The sequence below is a fragment of the Ursus arctos genome, unplaced genomic scaffold (assembly GCF_023065955.2).
Source record: "Ursus arctos isolate Adak ecotype North America unplaced genomic scaffold, UrsArc2.0 scaffold_14, whole genome shotgun sequence".
Taxonomy (NCBI): domain Eukaryota; kingdom Metazoa; phylum Chordata; class Mammalia; order Carnivora; family Ursidae; genus Ursus; species Ursus arctos.
The window spans coordinates 9,186,357-9,211,155 of NW_026622808.1; the positions used below are offsets into that span (position 1 = coordinate 9,186,357).

Genomic DNA, 24,799 nt, shown 5'->3' on the forward strand with positions numbered 1-24,799 from the left:
GGGACCAGAGTGGCCTTCGAGCCGCGTGGGGGCCTCCGACGGGAGAGGACCCAGATGGCCGTCCTTGTCCGTGCCTCTGCCGGGTCAGCTCCGCTGCTGCTTGCTGTAGGTGCACGAACTGGAGAAGTCCAAGCGGGCCCTGGAGCAGCAGGTGGAGGAGATGCGGACCCAGCTGGAAGAGCTGGAGGATGAACTTCAGGCCACGGAAGACGCCAAGCTTCGCCTCGAGGTCAACATGCAGGCCATGAAGGCGCAGTTTGAGAGGGACCTGCAGACCAGAGACGAGCAGAACGAGGAAAAGAAGCGGCTCCTGGTGAAACAGGTGGGTCGGAGGGAGCGCGGCCTCGGGAACAGGAACCTGCCTGTTCTCGAAGTCCGGTTGTGGGGCAGCGCCCTGCTCGTTCATGGCACCACATGTTAGTGGGAGTAACACCAGTGCGGTCGGTCGTTTGTTCTTCACAATTCAGTGCCCTCGTGTCTGACTTCCGGTTTCTCAAACCCACTATTGCTGACGAGGCAGGAAACTTGTCAGTAATTAGATAGCCTTTGGTGGGATCTCCAGAGAACACACAGGTTCAAGTTCAGGGAGTCTTGAACGTGTGGGTGAGGGAGAGAAGCCATCCGCAGCTGACGAGGGGACTCGCCATTTCTGAAGTTCAGATCACAACTCCTCACGGAGCCAGTCCTCAAAGGGAAAAAAGCCAGACGATTCTTTTTTTGGTTTTAAAAAGTTGCCAGGCATTTAAGATTTGTATACTTTCCTGAATGTATGTCCGATTTCTAATTTATAAGTTCACTTTCAAAACTAATTGTGGGTATTGTGACAGTCCCTTGGAGTTGGTGGTATCAAGTGTTGGACCCGGGATCTGTTTTATTTTGTTATTTTCGTGGCACGAGTATTTAATATTTTAGCCATTTCTTGCTAGGTAACTAATGACCTCAGACTTAGTGACTTACAACGGCACTTAGCTCCCAGTTTCTGTGGGCCTGGAATTCTGAATCGATGTGCGGGGTGCGTCGTCTGAGGGCCTGACTTGGGCCAGAGGACCCATGACCAGGCTGGCTGCCCCCCCGCCCCCCCCCCCCAGCCCGGGGTCCTGGCCCAAGACCTCGGCTCCTTGCCGCAGGGCCTCTCCACAGGCCCTTGAGTATCCCTGCAAGAATTGTCGCCTGGCTGTGACCTGTGTCCGTCACCTTGGCTATGAGCCTGAGGTCAAGGACTCCGCCTTCCCGCGTGCCCCCGTGGTAGCCCGTGGGAATGGTGCATGCGAGGCGTTATGTTAGAGACCTCTCTGACCACACTTCAGCTCCTGTGGTTTTCCGCAGCAGACAGCTGCCACAGCGTCACTGCCTCCGATGCCAGGCCGCCTGTCCCTGCGAGGGCACACGTGGGTCTGGCCAGGCCTAACCCGATGCCGTCCACCAGGTGCGGGAGCTGGAGGCAGAGCTGGAGGACGAGCGGAAGCAGCGGGCGCTGGCAGTGGCTTCTAAGAAGAAACTGGAAATAGACCTGAAGGACCTCGAAGCCCAGATTGAGGCGGCGAACAAGGCACGGGACGAGGTGATCAAGCAGCTCCGCAAGCTTCAGGTAGGTACGGCCGCGTGTGTGCCGGACATGGGGCGCCCATGTGGGGTGCACGGCACCCCCTGCTGGCCGGCCGCGCTCACAGGCCGCGGGTCCCGGGAGCGCAGTGCGGTTGTCGCCCTGGGCTGCACTGTGGGTCAGTAGGCAGGAAGGCGGCAGTGCGTCCCTGTGTCTGCAGGATGTGCCCCCCCCCCCCCCCCCAGCAAGTCTTGGACGGTGCTGGCGTGGTCAACAGGGGGAGCATCCGCCAGGGCGATCACGCTCTCGGGGCTCTGACAGCCTCTGGTGACGCTTAGCTTAGCCTGGAGTCAGCCAAGAGGAAGGCGGCGTTGGTCGCCCCCCTCCGGGGCCGTGGGCTTTAGTCCTCCTCCCGGTCTGATTTAATCCGCACTTCTGCTCAAACGATGTGCCAGTTGTCACCATCACCGTGTCAAGGGGATTTCTAGGACTCCGGGTTCTTGGGCCCTCTCCCACTTCTCTGGGGGTGGGGATCAGTCGGTTAGGGTAAAAGCTCTAGGAAATGTCCATTCTTTTGACCGTGATGATTCCACATCTCAAGAATGTGTGCTAACAAAATACCGCCATGAGAAGAACTATTTGTACACAAAGATCGTAGCTGAAGTGTGACGCTGGGGATGACGACGCAGTGATGGGGCCGGAAGGAGGAAGACAGCGCAGGCAGCTTCGTTCACGGCCACACACGTGGGTAGATGTCCGTGTACAAGACAGGTAGACGGACAGACATACTCAGGAAAAGGTTAAGAGGAAAAGTCAATCCTGGGCGACAGGTTTAGGAGTAACTTATGTGCTTCCTTAGACTTTTCTAAAAAGCTAAGTACAAGGCCCTTATTTTGACGCGTTAATTACACAAGTTACGAAGCACATTGTAGAGAACATACGCGACATTGATTTTATTTATGTACCAGCTGCATGGAGATGGGATTCACAGGCCACGCAGCTTAACCGATTTAAAGTATTTTCAGTGTTTTTTAGTGTATTCACAGGGTTGTACAAACATCACCACTACGTTCGGACACTTGGGTTCCCTCTAAAAGAAACCACGCACCCGTTAGCCACCACTCCCCGCTATCTGCCACGTCCAGCGCTCATCACCCACGAGTCTACTTTCCGTGTCTATAGATTTGCGTCTGCTGGACACGTCTTGTAAACGGAATCGTAACCTATGTGGCTTACAGCTGCCTTCCTTCCCCCTTCCGTGTTTTCAAGGTTCCTCGTGCCGTAGCCTGAATTAGTACTTCTCAGCTACTGCGGATCACGCTGCTATGAACGTTCACGAACGTTTGTGTGGACGTGTGCTTTCAGTTCTTCGGTATATACGTACCTAGGGTGGAAGTGCAGGCTCTGTGGTAATTCTGTTTAACTCTGAGGAACTCCAGCCCGTTCCACAGCGATGGTCCCGTTTTGCTGTGCGTGAGGATTCCAGTTTCTCTGCGTCCTCACCAGTATCTGCCATCAGCCATCTTTCACAGTCATCCCCATGGGTGGGAAGTGGCATTTCACTGTAGCTTTGAACTGCATTTCCCTGATGACCAGTGATGAACATCTTTCCATTTGCTGATTGGCCGTTATCTTATCCAGGAAACATCTCTTTCAATCCTCGGCTAACTAAGTTCTCTTTAATAATGGAGTTGTGACATTTCTGTATGTATTCCGGATGCTTCTTGTAAGATAGAAGATTTCCAAATATTTTCTTCCATTTTCTAGTCTGGTCTGTTCATTCGCTCGGTGGTATGGTGTACGGTACAAATTTTCTAATTTTGATGGGAGTCCAGCTTATTTCTTCTTATGTTTCTGGTGCTTTTGTTATCAGATCTGTGTGAACTATTGCCTAATCCGAGATCATGAAAAGATATATTCCTAAGAATTTTATACTTTGGGATTATTTTAAGTCCATTGAGAGTTAATTTTTATGGTATGGTTTTTGATGTATAAACCCAGCCTCATTCTTTTAGGTATGGAAATCTTGTTGTCCTTTCTTTCCCCCATTGAATTGTCTGGGCACTCCTGTTAAAAATCAGCTGACCATCAATGTCTGTGTTTGTTTCTGGACTCTGTTCTAGTCCGTTGATCCATAGGTCTTTTCTTATGCCGGTACCACACTCTCGATTGCTGCGGCTGTATACGTTCTGTAATTGGGAAGTGTGACGTCTCTAGCTTTTTTCTTCTTTTTCAAGATTGTGTACTATTCTGGGTTCCTTACAATTCCGTATGAATTTTAGGATCAACTTGTCAATTTCTGTAATGAGGGGGAGGGGAAGCCAGCTTGAATTTTGACAATGTGTGGACTTAGACCAGTTGCAGAGGACCACCGTCTTAACGGTGTTGTTCCAGTGCATGAACAGGACGGGGTCTCCACTGATTTAGCAGCTCTCTTCCCAGCCATGTGATAGTTGGTAGTTTGGGTATGCAAGTCATGTATAAATTTATGCCTAAATGTTTTATTGTTTTTGATGCTTATAAGGGTGATTGCTTTCCTAATTTGGGGGATGTTTATCGTGTATGGAAACAATTGATTTTTGTATCTTATAACCTTGCTGAACTCGTTTATTCTTAAGGTACATTCCTTAAGGTGTTCAATATACCAGGTCATAGCAGCAGCAGAAAAAGCTGGTTATTTTTGCTTAAAGCCTTTCTAATCTGGATGTCCTTTTTTTGTTCTTGTCTTGGTGTAATTGCTCTGACTAGAATCTCCACACCCGCATTAAACAGAAGTGGCAAAGTCAGACATTCCTGCTTCGTCGCTGGTCTTAGGGGGAAAGCATTCAACCTTCTGACCTTAACTAGGATGTTAGCTATTGGTTTTTCACGGCTGCCTTTACCAGAGTTGAGGGAGTCTCCTCTCATTCATTTTCTTAAATGTTTTTATAATGAAAGGGCGTTAGGTTTTATCCAGTGCTCCTTCTGCATTTATCGAGATGATCCTGTGGCTACATTAATTCAATTTTCGGGTTTCAGATTAACCCTGCATTCCTCAGATGCACCCACTGGGTGTTGGGTAGAATGACGTATAAAGGCACAGCGGGTATAATTCTTGTTATATGCTGAGGGATTCACTTTGCCCCTGTGTTCATAATCTGTTGGATTTCTTGAGGATTTTTGCATCCGTGTTCATAAGAGATATTGTTCTAAATGTTTTCATGTGATACCTTTGTCATTTCCATGTATATTTCTATTCTCAATGGCTGGACATTACTATTATGATCTGGAAAAGATAGGTTTAAAAACTAATTATGAAAACCACTCTAAAACCTTCTCCCTATTTAATCTTAGGCGCAGATGAAGGATTACCAACGTGAATTAGAAGAAGCTCGTGCATCCCGGGATGAAATTTTTGCTCAATCCAAAGAGAGTGAAAAGAAACTGAAGAGTCTAGAAGCAGAAATCCTTCAATTGCAGGAGGTGTGTCTACTTATTCATCCATTTGTTCAAGAAATATTGGCCCTTGAAATCTCTCAAAGAAATGTATCTTACTGTCTTGGTGGCCTAGAATAACTTCACGACCCATTTTTAGATAAGGCGCTGGACCATCTTACTGCCTCGGTACAGCAGCAGGGCTCGCTGGTCACATTCGACGCTGCTGTGTGTATATCCCTCTGCCTGGCCAGAGGCCGAGGGGCGGGTCAGCCTCGTTCCACGTGTGAGAAAAGGCAGTGGTGTTTAATAATGTTGGCAAGCGTCAGGAGCATTCAGCTCCGATGGTAGCGTTCTCAGGGTGCCTTGTTTTATACAGAAGCACCACGCGTGTGATACTTACAAGGAGAGATGTAGGTTTCATCGAGTTCCTCAGTGAATCATCTTGCGATCCATTCTTTCATTTCTCTTCTGCAAGTTCTCCGGAAGAGGGGCTGATGAATGGTTACCTAGGGTCTGGGGTTCTAGCAGCGGGGGGCACACCTGAATACGTACTCTGTGTTAACGGCTTTAGCGTGCCCCACAGGAACGGCACGTGCTCGGTGCGCACACATCGCTGCATGAACGGCGATCAAAACTTACTGCAACCTAGAAAGACAGGGCCAACTTCAGTTAAAGTTATTACCAGTTAATATGAAAAAAGGAAACTCCCAAACCCCCACCTAGAAATGCTGGCTTCGGTGTTAGCAAAGACAGCTACAGATGGGGGGTAGAGCTTGCGAGGAGGGAGGGAATGCACTTGGTGTCAGGAATGGAGAAGGAACTGAAGACCAGGCGAGTAACACTGAGCAGACCCCAGAGGCAGCTCTTGCTGTGGATCCTTTTCTGTTTCGTGGACTGTTTTTGCTCCGGTTTTTATTTCCTTCGGATTTTTTTCTGACTGTTTGAGTTGCACACTCATTGACCTTCAGGCTTTTCTCTCGTCTGATTCTGCTCTGAGAACACGATGAAGTCCCCTCAAAGTCCTGTTCACTGTGTCCGGCAAAAATGCTGGGCTCTCGTTGCCATTTAAGTTCTAAATTTTTTTTTAAGGATTTTATTTATTCTAGAGAGCACTCGAGAGGGGCGAGGGGCAGAGGGAGAGACTCTTAAGCAGACTTCTGCTGAGTGTGGAGCCCGACAGGGCCTGAGCTCATGACCTGACGTGAAACCAAGAGTCGGCCACTCCACCGACTGAGCCACCCAGACCCCTAGTTCTTCATTTTTCTAGTCTCGATGATGCTTTCTTCATTATTCCATAAATAATTTTAAAAGTATAGTTTAAGTTTCCAAATGTGTGAAGTTTGGTTTTGGGGAGGTTTTTTGTTTTTTGTCGTTGATTTCTGTTTTGCATCATGGGTAGGAATGCTGAGAGCAGAGCAGCTTCAGGGCCTGGAATGTAGTCAGTCTTTAAAAATGCTCCACATGTGCTTAAAAGGACCCGTGTGGTTCGTGCAGCTGACGGGACTACGCCCAAAGGTGTCGGGACTCTGGGAGCCGGGGCGCTACCCACCTACCCAAGTGTGCTCCCTGCAGCCCGGCGCCCTCCCAGCCTCGTCAGACAGTGTTCATTTCAGGCCTCAGACAAGGGACTGTTGCATTAGGGAGAACAGACCTCCCCCGGCCCCCGGAAAGCGAGCCCTGCCCTTCTCTCCATCTCTCTCTTTGTCCTCCCTTCAGGCCCCTCTGTTCTTCGACTCGTAGGCCCCAGGCTCCCCCCTCTCTCCCGTGGGGCCCCCAGCCTGTGCAGCACACCCAGCAGTGGACACGAAGGGCCCCTGGCTGGGCGCAGGACGATGGGGCACCGGAGGCCAGAGGGTCGAGCTGACGCTCACACGGTGCTTGTTAGGCAGAGGCCCTTGGGTCCGGCCCAGAGCATTCTGCCGGCCGCCCTGGCAGTTGGGCTCGCTCTGTCCCCCGCATGAGGGCTGTGTGTGCTGGAACCTGGGCCTCTCGCCTGCATCCCGCGCACTAGCGTGAGACGTGCACGCACGTGCCAGGCACCCGGGCGAGCTCTGTGCGCAGCCCTGTTCCACCGGCCTCTCTCGGAAGGGCCGGCCGGACAGGGAGGAGTCAGAGGCCTGGTTCTCTGCTGTCGAGCAGCCTTAGGACTTGGCAGGTCACCTCCCCCCCTACCCTGCGGGCAGGGGTGCGGCCCTTACACTCTGTCCTCTCCGTCTTCACCAGGTGGGGTGAGAAATGCGCCCTGCCTGCTTCCCGTGGCAAGTCCTCTTCCTGAAGAAATGTGTGGAAAAGCTGCCACAGGCAGTTCTTCCCACAGAGGACTGGCCAGCCCGGAGCCGTCCCCTCGCCCTGCCCGGTGTGCTGGTGCCACCCGCCCAGCCGCGGAGCCTGACTCCCTTCAAGAAAGAGGCCCTGTTTAGCTAGCCCAAGGGCTCACTCTCGCCCCCCCAACCCCCACAGGAGCTGTGACCCCGACTGTCCACACAGCTGCCGTGTTTCCCGGGCCTCGATGCTCCCCCGTCCCCAGACTGTCTATGGGACACGCCAGGCGGCTGCAGCCGACAGGACAGTCCGATTAATCCCAGTCTCCTCTTCCTCAGGAACTGGCCTCGTCCGAGCGAGCACGCCGCCATGCTGAGCAGGAGAGAGACGAGCTGGCGGACGAGATCGCCAACAGCGCCTCTGGCAAGTGAGTCTCCCGGCTGCGGGGGGGCCTGTGGGGGGCTAGAGACCACCTGTCTTCTCGGGCACCCGTGGTCTGTGCCCCTTGGGGCTCTCCCACCACCCCGGGAAGGCCACGCTGTCCGGCATCTAGAAGTCAGGAGCTGATTTGCTCATCTGTTCCAAGTCTGGGAAGACGAGCACAAGATCTGGGCCTCCAACCCGCCTTGCTGCTGGCTGGCCACACCACCCTGCAGGTCACACCTCCCCGTGTCAGTCACTCCCATGTGGACTAGGTGTGAAGGCACGATGTCTGGAACTCACCCAATTTCCACAGACCGCACGCAGCCTTGCAATGCGAGTCTTGACGTCCACATTCATTCCGTTGGGCAAGTGGATCCCTTAAGACCTGCCTTCCTCTGCCTTTTTCACAAAGTCCCGCTTTTTTCCCGCTTTTTTACGGTGCTTTCTGCGCCTTGGGGCAGGTCCTGGTGAGGACGTGGCATTTTATCACAGTGCGCCGGAAAACCCGCGCCATCTAAGCTAGGGCGTGCCAGGGTCATCTTGCCTTTTCGGAAGGGGACCCCGGCCGCTGTTCGGGCCCGCTGGAAGGTGACCACAGCGGTCCAGCGAGAAGGGACGGGGGCCCGGGCTAGGGTGGCAGGTGTGGAAGTGTCACTGGCAGGACTTGCTGACAGACGGGGGGATGGGAGCCAGAGAACGCGAACAGTCAGGAACGCCGCGGGGGGGTTGGGGGGACAGCCCCCCTTGTGTTTCTCGGGGCCACGCGACCCCAGTGCTGAGTGGTCTCCTCCTCTCCCCGGCCCGGCCAGGTCTGCGCTGCTGGATGAGAAGCGGCGTCTGGAGGCGCGGATCGCGCAGCTGGAGGAGGAGCTGGAGGAGGAGCAGAGCAACATGGAGCTGCTCAACGACCGCTTCCGCAAGACCACGCTGCAGGTGCCCGCGCGGCGGCCTGGCTCGGGGAGGGGCCGCGCCACCCCTGCGGCCTTGGGCCCGAGCCACTCAGCCCGGCTCTCCTCTGCAGGTGGACACGCTGAACGCCGAGCTGGCGGCCGAGCGCAGCGCCGCCCAGAAGAGCGACAACGCGCGCCAGCAGCTGGAGCGGCAGAACAAGGAGCTGAAGGCCAAGCTGCAGGAACTGGAGGGCGCCGTCAAGTCCAAGTTCAAGGCCACCATCTCCGCCCTGGAAGCCAAGATCGGGCAGCTGGAGGAGCAGCTTGAGCAGGAAGCCAAGTAAGAGGGTTTTGTTGCCACTAACCCAGACTTCCTGCGTCTCGGCTATAGCTGATGTGGCTCGGAAGGCGAGGACATGAGCACACGGGACCGGAGTGGGAGACAGAGGTGGTGTGAGCCCCCGGGGACGGCTGGCGACTTCCCAGGTGCCGTAGTTTACAGCCTCTCCCCCCAGAGTTGATGTGGGGACCAAAGCTTTCCTTCTCAGAGCAGAGGGCAGCTCAGCATCTCCGTGGTGCTGCAATACTCGGGCCTGACGGGGGCCCGGGGCCCAGACACGCAGGCCCGCACTCAGCCCAGCACCACCGCCCCCGCCCCGGACCCAGCTTCCCCGGACCTCCCACTCCCCAGACCCCAGTGCGCTTAAAGAAAAGGGCTTGTTCGCTGGGGGTTGTAATTAACATGACTTGCCCTTTTCAGTGAACTCCGGGGCTGCCCGTTTTGCATCGCATTTGTGAAGGAACAAAAGCACGTTTTCTGTTCTCAGTGCAGCTGAGTTCCCTCTCCAGCAGCAGGGCCGGTGTGCACTGGTCTAGAAGCACTGTGACCTGCTTGGCTTTAACCGCAGGGGGAGTGTGGGGTTCTTCTGTCTGTCTCACCGGCGGCTGCAACAGCCCCAGCATCCGATACGTAGTCAGTAAATTTTACATTGAAAACAGTCACTTTGTAAATTAGGTCTTGGTTTGTTTTGTTTTCCAGGCTGAAAAGTTAGGTAATCAGAGTAACCAGCTAAGGTTTTTGTCCTTAAAAAGTTTGAACTGAATATACAGGGCAGGTGTAGCTTTTTTTTAAGATTTTATTTATTAGAACAAGTGAGAGAGCACGAGTGGGGCGGGGGAGGGGCAGAGGCAGAAGCAGACTCCCCAACGAGCAGGGAGCCCACGGGACTCCATCCCGGGACCCTGAGTGGAAGGCGCCCGTGGGGCAGGTAGCTTTGATCTTCGGAAGATCACTGAAGTGACCACTGTCTGTGCGTGAAGGAATAATGAAGGCACTTTTTCTACCTCTCAGCGTTAGGATACGTTACAGGTAATCCATATTTTAATCAGAAGGGGAAAGTTTCTGGTCATGTTAATTAAATTACTCTGGTCAGAGAGCTCTTGGAAGGCACTCCAGCATGTGTCCTCTTCCAGAGAAAAAGGACTTAAATCCTTTCCCAGTCCGTCATTTCCAGAGTTGCTCAAACTAACGCCTTGGTCGTCCTAACAGGGAACGAGCTGCCGCCAACAAACTCGTCCGTCGCACAGAGAAGAAGCTGAAAGAGATCTTCATGCAGGTGGAAGATGAACGTCGACACGCAGATCAGTATAAAGAACAGGTAGGGGGAGAAGACGAGCAGGGTCACTACATCTGCCCTAGAAGTACTCACTTAGCAAGGACGCCGGGCCAGGATGAGCTCCGTGTTACCAGTTGACAGTGACATCGAATGTTTCAAATAGTATTTTCTTAAGCTCGTGTTCCAACAACCAAGGGCTGTTCCTCGTCCGCATCAGACGCTGGGGTGCTGGGGACACAGGTGATTCAGATGTGGCCCCTGCCCCTCAGGGCTCTCCCTCTGTCCCCGCCCCCCGAGGCCTGAGCCTTGCCACTGCAGACCCTGGGAGGGAAGGAGAATGCCCAGGTCTGGGCCCAGACCCTTCCCTTTTCTTTCCCGGGCTCGGTCAGGCACCCGGCTCTCCCTACCGCCACCCCCAGGACTGAGCGCCACCGAGGGCAGCTCTGGACCTGCAAGGCGCTGGCCAGCGTCCGCACGGCGGTGTTCTCGTGGCCGCTCTTCCGGAGTGGCTTTGTACTTGAATCACAGCATAACATCCGAGACGGCCGTACTGAATGCAGGAACAAGACCAGCCGTCCCATCTCTGGGGCTAGAGATGGTCCACATGGTTGGCTCTTCTGTATTCTGCAGAACGGCCATTCCTTTCTGTCCTCCCCTAGGTCACTCGGGGAAGCTACCGAATGAATGGTGTCGTTTCTCCTACAGAAAACTCAAGGGTGAAAATAGGACTTGACCGTTAGGTCTCCTTTGGCAAAGTTTGCTTTGTAGACATTGGCTTTGCTGAGAACGGCAGGCTGATCAAAGGCCTTGGACCGGCCCCCAGTCGCGCGCGCGTGTAAATGCACTCGTCCGTATGTGCGTGTGCTCACGCAGCTGTCGGGGCCCTGAGCCGTGCCCCACGCTCAGGACGCGGCCGTGCCGAAACCCAATTCCCCAGTTTGGTGTGACCCGGCTCGTGTGACCCCCCCCCCAGATGGAGAAGGCCAACGCCAGGATGAAGCAGCTCAAGCGGCAGCTGGAGGAGGCCGAAGAGGAGGCCACACGTGCCAACGCGTCTCGGCGGAAGCTCCAGCGGGAACTGGACGATGCCACGGAGGCCAACGAGGGCCTGAGCCGCGAGGTCAGCACGCTCAAGAACCGGCTGAGGTGAGCGACCCTGGGGGCTGGGTGTCTGTTTACGCCCAGAGCTTGTGAGAACAGCTGCGTTTGTCGGCTTAGCGTTTGGTCCCGAGGATGCCTCCGACTCCTGCAGGGCTCCCCGCTCACGCTCCTGAGTCGCGGTGCGCTCTCGCACTCAGGCTGCCCCATGGGCAGCGGTCCCTCAGAACAGAGGAACGGGCGGCCCGCCAGACACACGGCCGCCTGGCGTCTGTCCCTGTGCAGACGTCTGCAGTGCGCAGGTGCGGGCCCTGGTGCCCGCAGCCCTCCCCCCGCCCGTCCACACACTGGACCCGGCGCGCCCCAGGGAGAGGACGGAACAGGCGGGGCCGAAAGCTAGACTCTCCCCAGAACAGGTTAGCACGGGCGTCGGCGGCCCTTTGGCCACAGTGTGTGGCCCGCAAAGCCTCCATTACATAAGGATGAGCTGCCCCTCGGGGAGCAGGTGACCCCGGCCTCGGTCCAGCCCCCTGCCTGTTCCTGGGGCAGCTGCCGCAGCCGCATCGGACCGTCTTGGTCCTCTGAGGGCCCCCCGCTCGGGGTCCACCGGCTGCTGGCCAGAAGGGACAGAGCCTTTCGGAATCATGCCCCCCAGCCGTGCCCCGCGGAAGGAGTGCAAGGGTGGTGTGCCCGGGCGGCCGAACAGCTTGACAGCCGCACGTTCCCGGCTTCACCCCCACGCATGCGCTCCCCCTTCTCCCCAGGCGGGGTGGCCCCATCAGCTTCTCGTCGAGCCGCTCCGGCCGGCGCCAGCTGCATCTCGAGGGGGCCTCCCTGGAGCTGTCAGACGACGACACGGAGAGCAAGACCAGCGATGTCAACGAGACGCAGCCGCCCCAGTCCGAGTAGCACCCCAGGAAGCGAAGCCCACGGGATCCCCCGGTCCCCCGCCCCGTCTAGGAAGTTGTTGGCAGCGCTGGGATTCCTTAGGAAAGATCAACCGTGTCTTACGGCTTTCCGGCCGGCCATACTGTATCCCACTTCAGATTTAACAACTGCTCCCCTTTTTCTATATATACACACACGAAACACACCTATTAAACAGAGAGTCTCCTCATTGCATCTATTTTCCATATATTCCTCGAGAGACCATTTTCTAACTCCTCACGTTAAGAAGAGAACCATTTTTCAGACCAAGTCCAGAGCCTCGTCGCCCGTGGCTGGGTTACCGGGGCAGCCGCCCCACCGCTCTGCATGCTCTCTCTCCAGACAGGTAACTTCGTCCTGTGTTCGTGTGGCCCCCGACTCCTCAGCCACGTCGAGTCTCTTAGAACATTGTGGACCCTAAACTGCACTTATCTCCCCAATAACGATCAACACTATTTCAGTGAGCAAACTGTGAAAGGGGCTTCGGCAAGATGAGGAGGGGTGGGTGGCAGCGGGGGAAGCCACGTCCATATGGGGTTACCGTGCCCCTCTCCCTTGAGTTAGTTGGTGGTGTCCCCGCATCTCTTCCCGTGAACTGTCCTCGGCTGGTCTGTGCACAGAAGGGACAGCGGCCACAAGGCCGCCGCCATTACGCGGACTCTGCACCCTCCGGCCTGGCTGAGCCTCGCGGGGGACGGAGGGGAGCCCTCCCTCTCTAGCCAGGCTCGCATGCTGACCTTGCAAATTCAGCCGCCGCTTTGAGCCCAAAATGGAAATCTTGGTTTTGTGTCCCAGACTTAGTCCAGGTTTGCCCGGGAGGCTGACGGAGCCCCCGGAACCAATACCATCTGCCTGAACGTTGACATGCCAGTGGGTGTGAGTCCCTGTTCCTTTGTCCCCCTCCCCTCGGACAGTGTCACAGTGAACATCTAGCATTCTGGTTTCGGTTGATAGGTGAGCAAACTGACATTACAGAAAGTGCCTTAGACACTGCAGTACTAAGACAACGTTAACTCTGACTTGCCTCTGTAACGATGTAACGTCTCCGTTCCGACTGTGCTTCGTATCAGTACCTCTAGTCGAAGTGGTTTTACGGACGTTCGGTGACAACGAATCAGTGTTCATTAGACACCTTGATCCTCTGCAGCGTGCTTGAAAACACAAACCTTTGGGGTTAAAAGCTTTAACATCTGTTAGGAAGAATTTGTCATGTGGGTTGGAATCTTCGGTTTTCCCCCTTTATGAATTCTACTGGCTGTTGACCACCAGACACCTGACTGCAAATATCTTTTTTCTTGTATTCCCATATTTCTAGACAATGATTTTTGTAAGACAATAAATTTATTCATTATAGATATTTACGCCTGCTCTGTTTACTTGGAGGAAAAAGCACCCGTTGACAATAAACAGACCTCAATAAACAAGAATAATCACGTGAACATGGAATCTGTCTTCTCACCTTCTGTTCTTGGCCCACCTGTGACCTGGTTGGAGGCTGGGAACCCCCAGACTGAAAATGGGGACAGCCAGGCCCACGGTTTCGGAGGGTGCTGTGCTCCCAGAAACAGGCGGATGACGGGCTAGCTCCCTGGGCCGTCTGGGCTCCAAGTCCTGCTCTCGCAGTGGCCTCAGCGTGTAGACGTGTGGGGAGGGGAAGGGCCGCTGGGGCTGGACACCCAACTGTGAATGGACAACGGCGCGATTCAGGGCAGCAAGACGGACCCTCCGGGAGGGTTCCGGTCACCAGTCAGCGCAGCTCGGGCCAGCCTGGCTCTGCCTGGCCAGGCTGCTTGGCCGCGGTGGGGATATGAAAACAAACAGGCACAAAATGCAGGATCGCGTTTCACGCACGTGTCCTCACCCTGGCATTCAGGTCCCCAGGGATCTGGAATTCAGAGGCTTTTCTCAAAAAAGTATGAATTCCTCCCTGTCGGCTGGTCTCACTGGTGTTAACGTCCACACTGTCCCCGACAGCTCAGCTGCCCCGTGCCAGCCTAACCGGGAGAACCCTACGTGGGCTGGTTGTGGTTCCTGATTCCACAAAGACGCTGATCAGAAAGAATCTTCCCTCACTCGACAAACCACTGCTTCATCGTCCAAGGAAAAGCAGTTCATAGAACGGCGGGGCGCTGGCAGCCCCAGGAAGAGGGTTTCCGGGAGCTGGACTCTGTGTCAGAGACTCAGAGGGGCCAGCTGGCATCCGCCCAGCAGCGCTGGGGCCCATCATCCGGAAGGGCTCCGGCCAGACAGGGAAGCCCTGTCCTCTGCTGAGATGAAGTGGGGACGCGGCGAGGGTGTGCTGGGGTTTTCACTCGCGGTCCACACTACACGCCCTGTCTGCCCCGCCACATCACAGGCGCCCCCTCGTCTAGGGCAGACGTGCCGGAGGTGACTGGATTGGCTTGTGGGGATCACGCAGCTACTCCGAGCCAGGTTGGCTGGAGGGTCCACCTCTGAAACCCTGCCGTCGGAGAGACTGGAGCCCTGTCGCCGATCTGCCCACCCCTGGAAACCCCACCTCAGCTGAAGCGGGAGCCAGACGACCAACCTGGGCTCCCCAGCAGGCCTCCGTCTGGCTCTCAGTCTCACCTGTGGCCCCTTCCTCCCAAAGCCGGTGTTGGCGGGGAAGAAGAGTGCTCACAGTTGTCGCGCTCCAGGGAACACCACGCCCTGTCCCGGTGGAACCTGACTACCTCCCCAAACCAAAAGCGATGCTGGAACAGGCCACGGGATGGAGCCTTTAGGAACGTGGAGAGGCGGGGCTGAGACCAGAGGGGAGTCCCTGCCCACACAGGCTTCCTCGTCACTCTGGAAGGGACAACATCTGCACTGGCAGCCTTCCCAAACGTTTCTGGGATGCTGTGTTCTGTGTTGGCTGCAAGGGCCAGGCGGGCCCTCCCTTCCGGGTGCAGCCGGCTGTCATTTGGGAATCTAGCCAATCGTGCGACATGTCCCCTGTGATTCTTGTTGGAAATCGGCGATCAAACTCTCAATAAGGGTGCACTGACACGATGCCAGTCTTCAAAGCCAACATTACGGTGCCTGCGTACCGTCCGCAAAAAGTGGGACCGTGTCCTTCCACCCTTTACCGAAACTAGAAATTCACGTCTGTTTCACTACGCCAGTGAGTTCTGTTTTCTCAAAGTAGCCTAATGGCTCCGCCCCTGCTCACTGACATCCAGGAACCGCAGGTAACGATGTCATGTGACACAATCAGACCAGGACACACCAGGTCGGACCGGAACAGCCCACCACACACTCCCTCCCTCAAAGTACCACACCGCGCCGGCTCTAGCATGCCCGCGTTGGCACACGTGTGAAGTCTCACGCATCCCACAACTGCCGTCAGTAGGGGCAACGGTGACATGGGTGTCATTGCCAGACTCCTCCCTGTAAGGTCAAGAGAGCCCAACATCAGATCCTACAGAATGAGTACCAGCAGCTTAGAAGAAGCTTCTGGAGCCAACAGTGGAAGACGGTTTTCAGAAGTGCTACGCCCCCAAGCGCTCACCATGGCACAGAAGACAGAGAGTTTGGGAAAACACAGACAACTCCAGGTCACAAACGCTCAGAGAGTCGAATCACGGTGTGAAGTTTTAGGAATCTCTCTCACATTTTAGTCTAAAGTCTAAAAAGGCTCTTTCAATAAATATAAGAAGTCTCAACGATAAGCGTTTCTGTAGTTCCGACTGGCACATTTCTCTTAATGGTTCACAAAATAAAGGTGAGTCTTGGAAGTGCAGGGTCTGAAATTCTATGGAATTTGGCGGGTACAGGGGTGGAGCCTGGGGTCACCCGGCTTTTTAACTTCCTCAAGGGTGACCGCTGGCCATCCAGCAGGCCCAAGAGCCCCTGCTCTATGCTGCTGGCTCGAATCTCCGGCTCTCTCGGCCCAGTCTTTGGGCCAACTTGGACAATGAAAGAAAATCAGTATCATTACTTCCATTTTAAAAAATGATTTTGGGGAAAAAATGAATTGGGGCAACTTTATAGAAAAATGTAGAGAACCCACAAACTATCTGCATCTTAATTTTTTTTTTAATGAAGCTGTTCACCTGTGCCCACCATTTCCCGCTGGCCACGCCTATGTCCACGTATCCGCACGTCTGCACCCCTGCTTCACCACGGCTCTGTGGGGAAGTCATCCTGCCATTCCCCGGCCACGAGACATTCATGTTACTGCTCTCGAGATTCTTTTATTTGTTCTTACTACCACAGGCTATTTCACCAAAAGGAGAAAGAGAAGAGTTTTCATAGCTTATCACATTGTTACGCTGACCAAAGGCTCCGAGAATAATCTAGTGACACCAATAACGTAAAAGTGAACCCAGTCCCCTCAGTTCTAGGTGATGGTGCAATTTGCTGATTTCTTCCTCCTAGCTAAAGCAGTCATCCTCTTTGAAATAAAAACCAGTGTTTCTTAAGTCCCTCGTCTACGTACAGGGCGCAGTGGGGCTCTGAGCTCATGCCGACCCCTCTCACCGGACCGTTAATCCAAGCACGTGCCGGGGAGCCCACTACGGCCCAGGCCTCCCACCTGCGAATCGCAATCCAGGCAGAACGGGGGCAGCAAACTGGACTCTTAGAAAACACCCCCCACAGGCAAGTGACATGTCGGTTCAGTTTATATCTCGTTTCCCCCGGGGAAGGCTTCAGAGCGGACAGGAAGCCTTAACGTAACTCCTGTGGGTGTGGACGGACGGCTGAAGCCGGGCTCCGAATCGTAAGCACGCGTGGCTCAAACCCACGCAGTCCCCCCACACCAGCACTGGAGGCTGTGTTCTGTCTTCAAATTTGCCTCTTCGCACGCCCGTTACCTCATCAAGGAAATCCCTACATTGCTACTCAAGAGGACCGTTCTTCCTTAAAATTAAAAAAAGGCCTACTGTCTTCCCCCAGATCACACCTGTAACAGCCGTGGGACCAGTTTTCAGAGCTGATGCTCTACGTCACAGGAAAACGGTTTACAAAGACGCCTCCCGGCCCGGCCCCCGTGTTTCAGACAGACTCAAGTAACAGGCCTCCGTCTGTAAGGTCAAGCGAGCGCTCTCAATCCGCTTTGCAGGCGCGAGAGCTGCCCGCCGGCAAGTCAAGCTGGAACGAGGAAAAGGCTGCTCTGAGCATCTTCTCGAACCATCCCCCTTCCTGGCCTGGCTCCCACCGGGGCTCGCACAGCTGCTCACGGGGCCGGCCAGGCAGGACAGGGCCGTGGCTCTGCCCAGGACACCTCTCCTTCCCCAGGGGTGCCACTGTCCCCCGGGCTCCCGGGAGAGGCCAGCGGCGCCCTGGCACAGCTGAGAGAAGCAGAGGCAACGCAGGAGACAAAGGCCGATGAAGCCTGTGCCCCTGGCGACAGAGGTCGCGCCGGCCCCAAAGCTCATCCTTCCCCAGGGTCCGAAACCAGCTCATCTCCCGAGGCAGCAAACAGAGGCCAGGCCAGCGAGGCCTCCGGTTTGGAAAAGCGGAGCATAAAGCAGAAAAAAAAAGCCCAAGCTCGTTTCCGATCCTGGCTCTTCCGTGAACTCGCCGGGTGAGCTCAGGCCAGGCGCTTACACTGTGGGCCCGCCTTCCCTTCCGTAAACGGGTGAGCCGGCTCTCCCCGCTCTCAGGCCCCCTGTATCCCGTCCTCCCTGAGACTCAACATCCCCCCTCCGGCTTCTGCTCTTGCCTGAGCAGGTTTCCGGCCACTCTGGGCTGAAAGGAAGTGGCACGCTGCCTCCTACCCTCCTGCAGGAAGACCTTTCGGGAGCACGGCGGGGGCAGGGGGGCAAGATGGAAACACTTGGAGGCAACAGGTGGTCCTTCAGCACCGGGAAGAGGAGCCCCTCCATGCAGAGGACAGCGGCATGGGGACCCCGCTCCGGGGAGGGCTCCTTCCTGAAGGTTTCAGCGAGAGCCAGGCTGACCCGGGCGTCAGGCAGCCCGGGGTGGGGGGAGGACCCACCAGAGGCAGGAGGCTGACCAGCAAACAGCCGGCGGGACTCACGCAGGCGGCCCGACGCTCCACGGGAGCGAGGACGAAGCAGCACCTGGAAGCGCACGATCCAAACGGAACGCTGCAGCGAGCCCAGAAGTCAACCAGCTGCCTCGGGGGCTCGTAATATGCCGGGGCCGCTGCAGCTACAAGACCCCAACACCTGCGGGTCTCTGCGCGAGGAGCCCGGGAAGGAGCCCGCCGCACGCCACTGCCCCCGCGGGGGCCTGGCCCACACCGTCGCGGCCCACGACACGCGGGCTCCCGCAGCCAGGGCCCTGCCCCAGCCGACAGACACACGGCCTGCACGAGCCGACGCCAGGAGCGCAGGGCTGGGAAGGCACTGAGAAGTCACCGCGGAGCCAGGGCCGAGGACTCAGGGCCCGAACTGGCCCTCGCGTTACCTGCAGCAGCTCTGCCTCCGTCACAGACCGGCGCTCCCGTACGAACAGAGCACCGCCAGGCACCTACACCTCTGACCGAATCCAGTCCTTCCAGGCCTGGTGCGGAAGGCAAGTGGGAGTTGCTGCCCGTCCACGAGACTGGAATTTTCCCTGCAGCCGCTTGGCCGGCTGCGCAACCGGGCCCCGCACCGGCCGCCGCGAGCGTCTCTCGCACGGTCAGCTCACGACATAACCTCCAGGACAGCCAACAGAAGCGATTCCTGCCCACGTGGTAACAGAAGAAAATTTTGAAAACGTACCCTTATTGTTTCTCATTCGCTTACAAATTTGATTCACTTTTCATTTCCTTCTAGTTTTAAAACTACAGGCCGCGCTCTTTGCCCGCGCTCGTCACTAGAAGCAGCGTGCGGACCGCGACAGGCTCGCACGGGCCCCGCTTTACCCGTTCCTCGCGCCCAGCCCCTCTGTCTTTGCTACCACACGTCCGGTACCTCCCCTCACTTGCCACCACCACCCTGAGGGCGGAGGAGAGAAGCCCAGACCCAAGGAACGTCCAGGCCCGAGACACGGACGCGGGTCGTGAACGGGAGCGCAGCCGGACGACCCGCTCCCGGAGCCACAGCCCGGCAGCCGGCCTCCCCCGGCGGCCTGCTCCCTCCTCCCCCACCGCCCGCGGGGCCGGCCCGGACGGCGCAGCCACGAGCGGAAACCAGCCCCAGGAGTCAGCTCGAGGACGCCCGCGGGGGCACCCGACGCCTCCTCGAGAGGCCGCCGGGCTTGTCCCCGCGCCAGCCGTCGCCCGCTTCTCCTGTGTCGGAGCCCGAGGGCCCGCTCTGGACCCGGCTTTGGAACTCCGGGTCTTCTCTCTCGGGCCGCAGAAACCCAATAAAGCAACCTCGGTCCTTTGTTTTCTGTGAAATTTATTGTTTCCACATTAAAAGATTTTTTGAGGGGAAGTACTTTCTCGTTTTCTCTTTACCCACATGATGACCCCAGACGGCCGCCCGGAGTAGGACGCCCTCGGTCGTTAACATGCCGTATGAATTCCGAATAAATAAAAGCTACAAAGCCCAAGTTATGTACAAATATCTTAGGCAATAATGTTACAAACCTATGTACAATAAAACAAATGTAAACAGTCAATGCAGCATGAGAGGAATCAAAGGAGACACAGGACCCCACGTGCGGTCGGCCCGCCCCCGGAGCCGGCGCCCGCCAGCCCCCGACTCAGGCCACGCGACCCTAACACAGCGGGACAGGCCCCCGGAAGACAAACACAATGCTCTGAAAGATGTCACTTAACTGAAGGACCAGAAAGCTGGCAAGGAGGCTGCCCCGCCCCCCACCGGGAGCCACGTGGAGGACGGGGACACAGCACAGAGGCTCCGCGCTGCGTGCGCCCGGCCCCGGAGGCTCCTGCGATCTGGGGTTCACACGGGCATTTCGCTGCTCTGGGCGGCGAGTCTATGGAATGATAACTGTTAAAGTAAAACCAGAAAGTGCAGAAAACGTTCCCTAATTCAGTGACCTTCGTGACTGTGCCAGCAACAGGCCAAACTGTGGGGAGTGGAGCTGGGCGACACATGATCATGAGCACTGAAGATGCTTGGGTGGGAGCTTAGGAGGAGGGCACGTGTTGACCTGATCTGGGGGAAAACTTCTAGAAGGTCTGCAATGTCTTAAACACAACTAAGTCCTATCGGTACAGCAGGTGGGAGCTATGAGGCAGGTGCGATGAATGGGTACTTCCGCATCCAGTGACCAAGGAGTACACGTACGTATCACCTTGTGACCCACAAAAGTGCAATCATGTGAAACCAACGGCACCACGGCGAGAAGAGAAAATAGCCAGCATTGATAGCGCGCAGAGTCCTGGGGCCGGGCAGGGCCCGGCAGCCGCCACCGCATGCAGCCTGCCCTCTGCCGGCCACGGGGAGGCAGACGCAGGGGCCCAGGCTGGGCCCAGGCACCGAGGGGTGAGGCGTGGGTGTCCTGGGCTGCTGGAGGAGGGCAGGAGCCCCCACCGGGAGGCCGGGCACTCACACACTGAGAGGCAGCATACCCGGTGCTGACGACGGGCGCGAGGAGCCCAGACCAGGAGGCGGCGGCGCTGGGTCAAAGCCGTTTACTGCCCTGTGGGGGTGACCAGAGCAGAGAGGGGAAGGGAGGGGAGAAAAGAGAGAGAGAGAGAGAGAGACGGTCATTTAAAGTCACTCGACACAACAAGAAATGCACTTGCTCTCTGTTAACTACCCCTCTTCCTGCACAGGGCGGAATCCCAGCGGCCCCAGGAAGGGCGGCGCCTGGGAAGCAGAGACTGAGAAATCGGAGGACGGAGAGCAACGCGCTCACGTGCTCCCTTCCCCACGACTTCGTCCTGCCAGCCACTGCCACCACAGCCCTGACTTCCCCCCAGAGCTGGTCTAAGTGTCTGCCGGTAGGGAACTAGCTCAAGAAATAGCGGTACAACTGAGCGATGAGGATTACACGGCCATTAAAAACACATTCCACAGAGTTCTTTAACAGCACGGGAAAATACTCAGAATGTAACGAATGCTAGGTCGTAAGAGCAGGTCACCAAACTGTATACGTTCAATGATGTGAAGGGAAAAAAAGTGGTATACGTTCCAGATTCTAAACTCCAACCTCTTCTGTGGACCTTACGTCTATGCAGCTAAATCTAAACTGTGGGGAGCTACACACACACCCACACACATATATGTATATAAAATCATATATGTTCTAGAAAGAAAATTTAACAATGGTTACTCTTCCTCCATCTGGGTAGTGGATAATTTTGTTTACTACTTTCCACTTTTTTATTGTTTTCCAAATCTCCTTACAACGTACACGAATATCTTCATAAAGGGGAGAAAAGTAACTCTGTTAAATTGTCTGGCAATATCGGTAGGGGTCTCTGCGGATGCGCGAGTGCCCTGCCCCGCCCCAACCCAGCCGGGGCCTGCGCCAGCCCAGCACCCAGGCGCAGGGATGCGAGCACCCGGCCCCGCCCCGCCCCGGCCCCGCCCCCGGCCCCGCCCCCGGGCCGCACAGCCACCAGAAGCAGCGAGGGAAGGAGCGCAAGTCCTGGAACCTCTCTCTCTCGGGAAGCCAGCCCAGCCCTTCCATACCAAAGCCCTTCCCAGGAAGATTTGTCCCGTAGCAATTTGGGGGTGCAGCCAACTGTGGGGGCTGCAGTGCACCATACGTGCCATCGCTGTCCCCCCACCTGCTCATCAGAGGGGCCCGGGACTTGAGGACAGGCTCAAGGAGAGAGGTTCTCTTAAAAAAGGCGGGGGGGGGGGGGGGTGCCACACATTCGCTACAAAGGTACCGTTCCATACACTGAAGAAGTGTGATCTCAGAGAAGCAGGCACACAGAGACAAGGAACGATCCCTGACCCCTTTGAAGAAAGAGTTAACGTCCCAAGTAACTAACCTCCCGGTACAGTAGTTGAGCTGGAAAGCAAGCCGCCCACACACAGGCCAAGAGCAACAGGAGAGCCTCAGGAACGCCACTTCCTCCCTCAGTGATGTGCTCCAGGACCTTCCCTTTTCTTTCTGGGCCTCCCCACCACCCGTCCCCATCCTCCCACGGCTACCCGCGCCCGTGCCTCTTCTCGGGGCCGGGCCCACAGCCCGCGTGCCCCTGCAGCCTTCACAGCATCAGCCCGTCTGCCATGTGTCTGGCTAGTTCCAGAACCTCAGCGAGAACCAGGCGGGCCTCACACACGGCCTCAGCTTCCAACATGCGAACATCACACTCCGGCCTCTCCGAGCACGGCGGCCGCAGGACAAGCCCCACCGGGCGCCAAGGACCACCTGGCCCCATCCCACAGGGACACGTGGAAGCCCCACGACAAGGGCCCCACGCGCAGGTTTTCGGGCTGGGATTCTTACAGTCTCAAACCACACAGACCATTTCAACAAAACAGCAAACTCATCCCTATTGTTCTGCTGAAGAAACCAAAGCAAGCAAAGTCCAGCCTGAGCTCACCCCCTGAACCTGTCAGTGGGCGCCCAGGCCACAGTCCCCCTTCCCAGGCTCCTCCTGGCCGGAGGACACCTGACGGCCCTCCGCGAGCAGCAACTCTCGTGCTCCCGACGCGGCTCAGCTCTCACGGGAAAAATAAGCAGTGGCAACCGGCAGAGAAAAGGAGAACAAGAAACTCGACGGGCCATTTCCCTGTGCGGACAGAAATGAGAATCCTTGACGTGAAGGCTGGATGCAGCACAGAGAGCATAACCTGCCAGGCTCGCACCTAGCACTGTCTTCTGAGGCGAGGAGTGGGACGGAAAAAGGCCAGAGGGAGAAGAAAGCGGACCCCACAGGTGGAAGCAGCGGTCTGGCGAGGTCCCTTCCCGCGATGGCAAAGCCGTGCCGTGGGGGCAGGGTTCCAAGAGGCGTACTCACCACTTGGGCTTCGGGAGCAGCAAAAGAGCCGCAGGGAAATGTCCCAGTGGACAACGCAGGACTGAATGGAGAGGGAACGCACAGGGACAGAGACAGATCTGGGAATCGTCTGTCCAAAAAAGGTTCCAGAAATGTCATGGTCTTACCACCAACATCTGGCTCAAGAGTGTGAAAAATAGCGAATCGAGCTCAGCACAGGGCCTCCGGTCAGCGGTGAAACAGCAGCAGCAGAAGCGGAGAGAGGGGAGGAGCTGGTCAGCAGGGCGAGAAGCCTATCGTGACAAAGCAGAGCACGCAGACCAAATCCATCGGCAGCAAGGGCCGGGGCACCCGAGTGCGGCCGCGGGCAGGAGAGAGACGCGCCAGAGCTGGCGTCGGAGTGGACTCGCTCCCGATCCACGGAGCCGACGCTCAGACAAGCACCAGCCAGCGCTGCAGACGGAAATGCACCTCCCTGAAAGGGCAGATCACACGCGCACGCATGTGTACACACACACACACACACGCACACACACGTCTCCATCTCCTGTCCCGATGCACACGGGGAATCCAAGAGTGAGCAGAGAGGGGAGAGTCCCCAGGCAGCAAGGCTCCATTACCACTGGTGCCCGCCTTGAGAAAACAGAAGACTCTGGTCAAAAGGAACTCAAGTCAAATGTGACCCCGGGGCCTGACAGCGACACGCGACCCCCACACCCAGACTCCCGGCGGCAGCAGCACGGCCACAGCGCCAACCCCACACCAGGAGCGCCGCCAGGCCTGCTGGCCACCACCGCCCAGGGACCACGGCCACGAGCTCCTTGAGCTCTGCACAGCTGAACCAGTACTAAGGGGCCGGAGTCGGGTCAGGCCGGAACTGCCGCGCTCACGCCCGGGCTGTAAGTTGGTTAAAGCGGAGTCAGCCCCATGCAGTTAGTAAAACCAGCGTGTTACTGCACTCCCACCACACACCCAGATGGAGAAAGGAGGAAAAGAGCACAGCAAACAAATTCAGTTACCCATGAACAACGTGGGAAATATGACTTTTTCTTGCCTAATAAAAAAAAAAGGAAAAAACATTAAACAGTAATACAAGTACTATTTTCACAGCGTGCCCTACAATTGGTCTACGCCCACCTACACACAGCCCCAGTGAGATCACACTCGCTTACAAAATCGGGGCAAGTGATACTTAAGAGGCTGAATGAAAACGATGGAGAAAACAGACCGTTTTTGAGCGAAGTCAAGTGAGCGTACTACACGTGAGGTTCAGATGAGGGACACGAAGGGCTGTCAGTAGTTGGAGGACACAGAGCAAGGCCAGGCAGGAGGTCCAGAGAGCCACATTCTAGAACCTAGCAGAAGCCATCACAGACTAGATAAAACCCTGTTTCCAGGAAGCCCTCAAACCACCAGAACTTACAGAATATTTTCGAACCACATGCGCTCCCCTAATGAGAAGGTGTGTCGTCTGGTTTCATGCGGGCAGGCCTCACGGCATCACAGGACCTCGCGGGCGGGGCGGGCGCATGCGCGTTCGCCCGCACCTCCTCTGCTGAGCCCCCCCGCCCCGCAGGTCTCTGGGAGTGCCGGGGAGACACAGGGCCGGTGCCGCGCACACACTCCTCAGTGGGAGGAGGGCAGGCAAGCTCGAGCTGAAGGCTTTTGAAAATGGAGTTTTCTCCCACGCTACCACTCCAAGCTCCCCACTTGCACACTTCTGTACGAAATGGCATTTTTGAACTGCCAGACTCCACAATGGAGCTGGGGGTGGGGACGCGTCCCCCCTTCCTGTCGCGGCTGGTACACACCATCATGACTTTGTCTAGTCAGCAGGCCAGCAGGAGGAAAG

The 24,799-nt window shown here is 56.4% G+C and overlaps 2 protein-coding genes across 18 annotated transcripts in view; one reads left to right on the forward strand and one right to left on the reverse strand.

Moving 5' to 3' along the window:
* The window catches only part of MYH10 (myosin heavy chain 10), a 123,749-nt gene extending 110,216 nt beyond the window's left edge, over nucleotides 1-13,533 (forward strand). For all 11 annotated transcript variants that reach the window (XM_044391734.3, XM_057311324.1, XM_057311325.1 and 8 more), the window contains 9 exons: nucleotides 110-322; nucleotides 1,427-1,588; nucleotides 4,877-5,005; nucleotides 7,561-7,649; nucleotides 8,455-8,578; nucleotides 8,667-8,875; nucleotides 10,085-10,193; nucleotides 11,125-11,297; nucleotides 12,014-13,533. In XM_044391734.3, the coding sequence (XP_044247669.2) occupies nucleotides 110-322; nucleotides 1,427-1,588; nucleotides 4,877-5,005; nucleotides 7,561-7,649; nucleotides 8,455-8,578; nucleotides 8,667-8,875; nucleotides 10,085-10,193; nucleotides 11,125-11,297; nucleotides 12,014-12,158 (1,353 nt within the window). In that variant the 3' untranslated portion in view covers nucleotides 12,159-13,533. The remainder of the gene's footprint in view (nucleotides 1-109; nucleotides 323-1,426; nucleotides 1,589-4,876; nucleotides 5,006-7,560; nucleotides 7,650-8,454; nucleotides 8,579-8,666; nucleotides 8,876-10,084; nucleotides 10,194-11,124; nucleotides 11,298-12,013) is intronic.
* Nucleotides 13,534-19,457: 5,924 nt separating this feature from the next.
* The window catches only part of NDEL1 (nudE neurodevelopment protein 1 like 1), a 44,374-nt gene continuing 39,032 nt past the window's right edge, over nucleotides 19,458-24,799 (reverse strand). For 2 of the 7 annotated variants that reach the window (XM_026520960.4, XM_026520959.4), the window contains exons 9-11: nucleotides 23,967-24,001; nucleotides 22,969-23,077; nucleotides 19,458-20,687 (exon numbers count right to left, since the gene is read on the reverse strand). In XM_026520960.4, the coding sequence (XP_026376745.1) occupies nucleotides 20,594-20,687; nucleotides 22,969-23,077; nucleotides 23,967-24,001 (238 nt within the window). In that variant the 3' untranslated portion in view covers nucleotides 19,458-20,593. Of the gene's footprint in view, nucleotides 20,688-22,968; nucleotides 23,078-23,966; nucleotides 24,002-24,046; nucleotides 24,303-24,799 lie in introns of those variants that run through there. The other 5 variants (XM_048226467.2, XM_026520962.4, XM_048226465.2 and 2 more) reach the window with 3 other exon arrangements.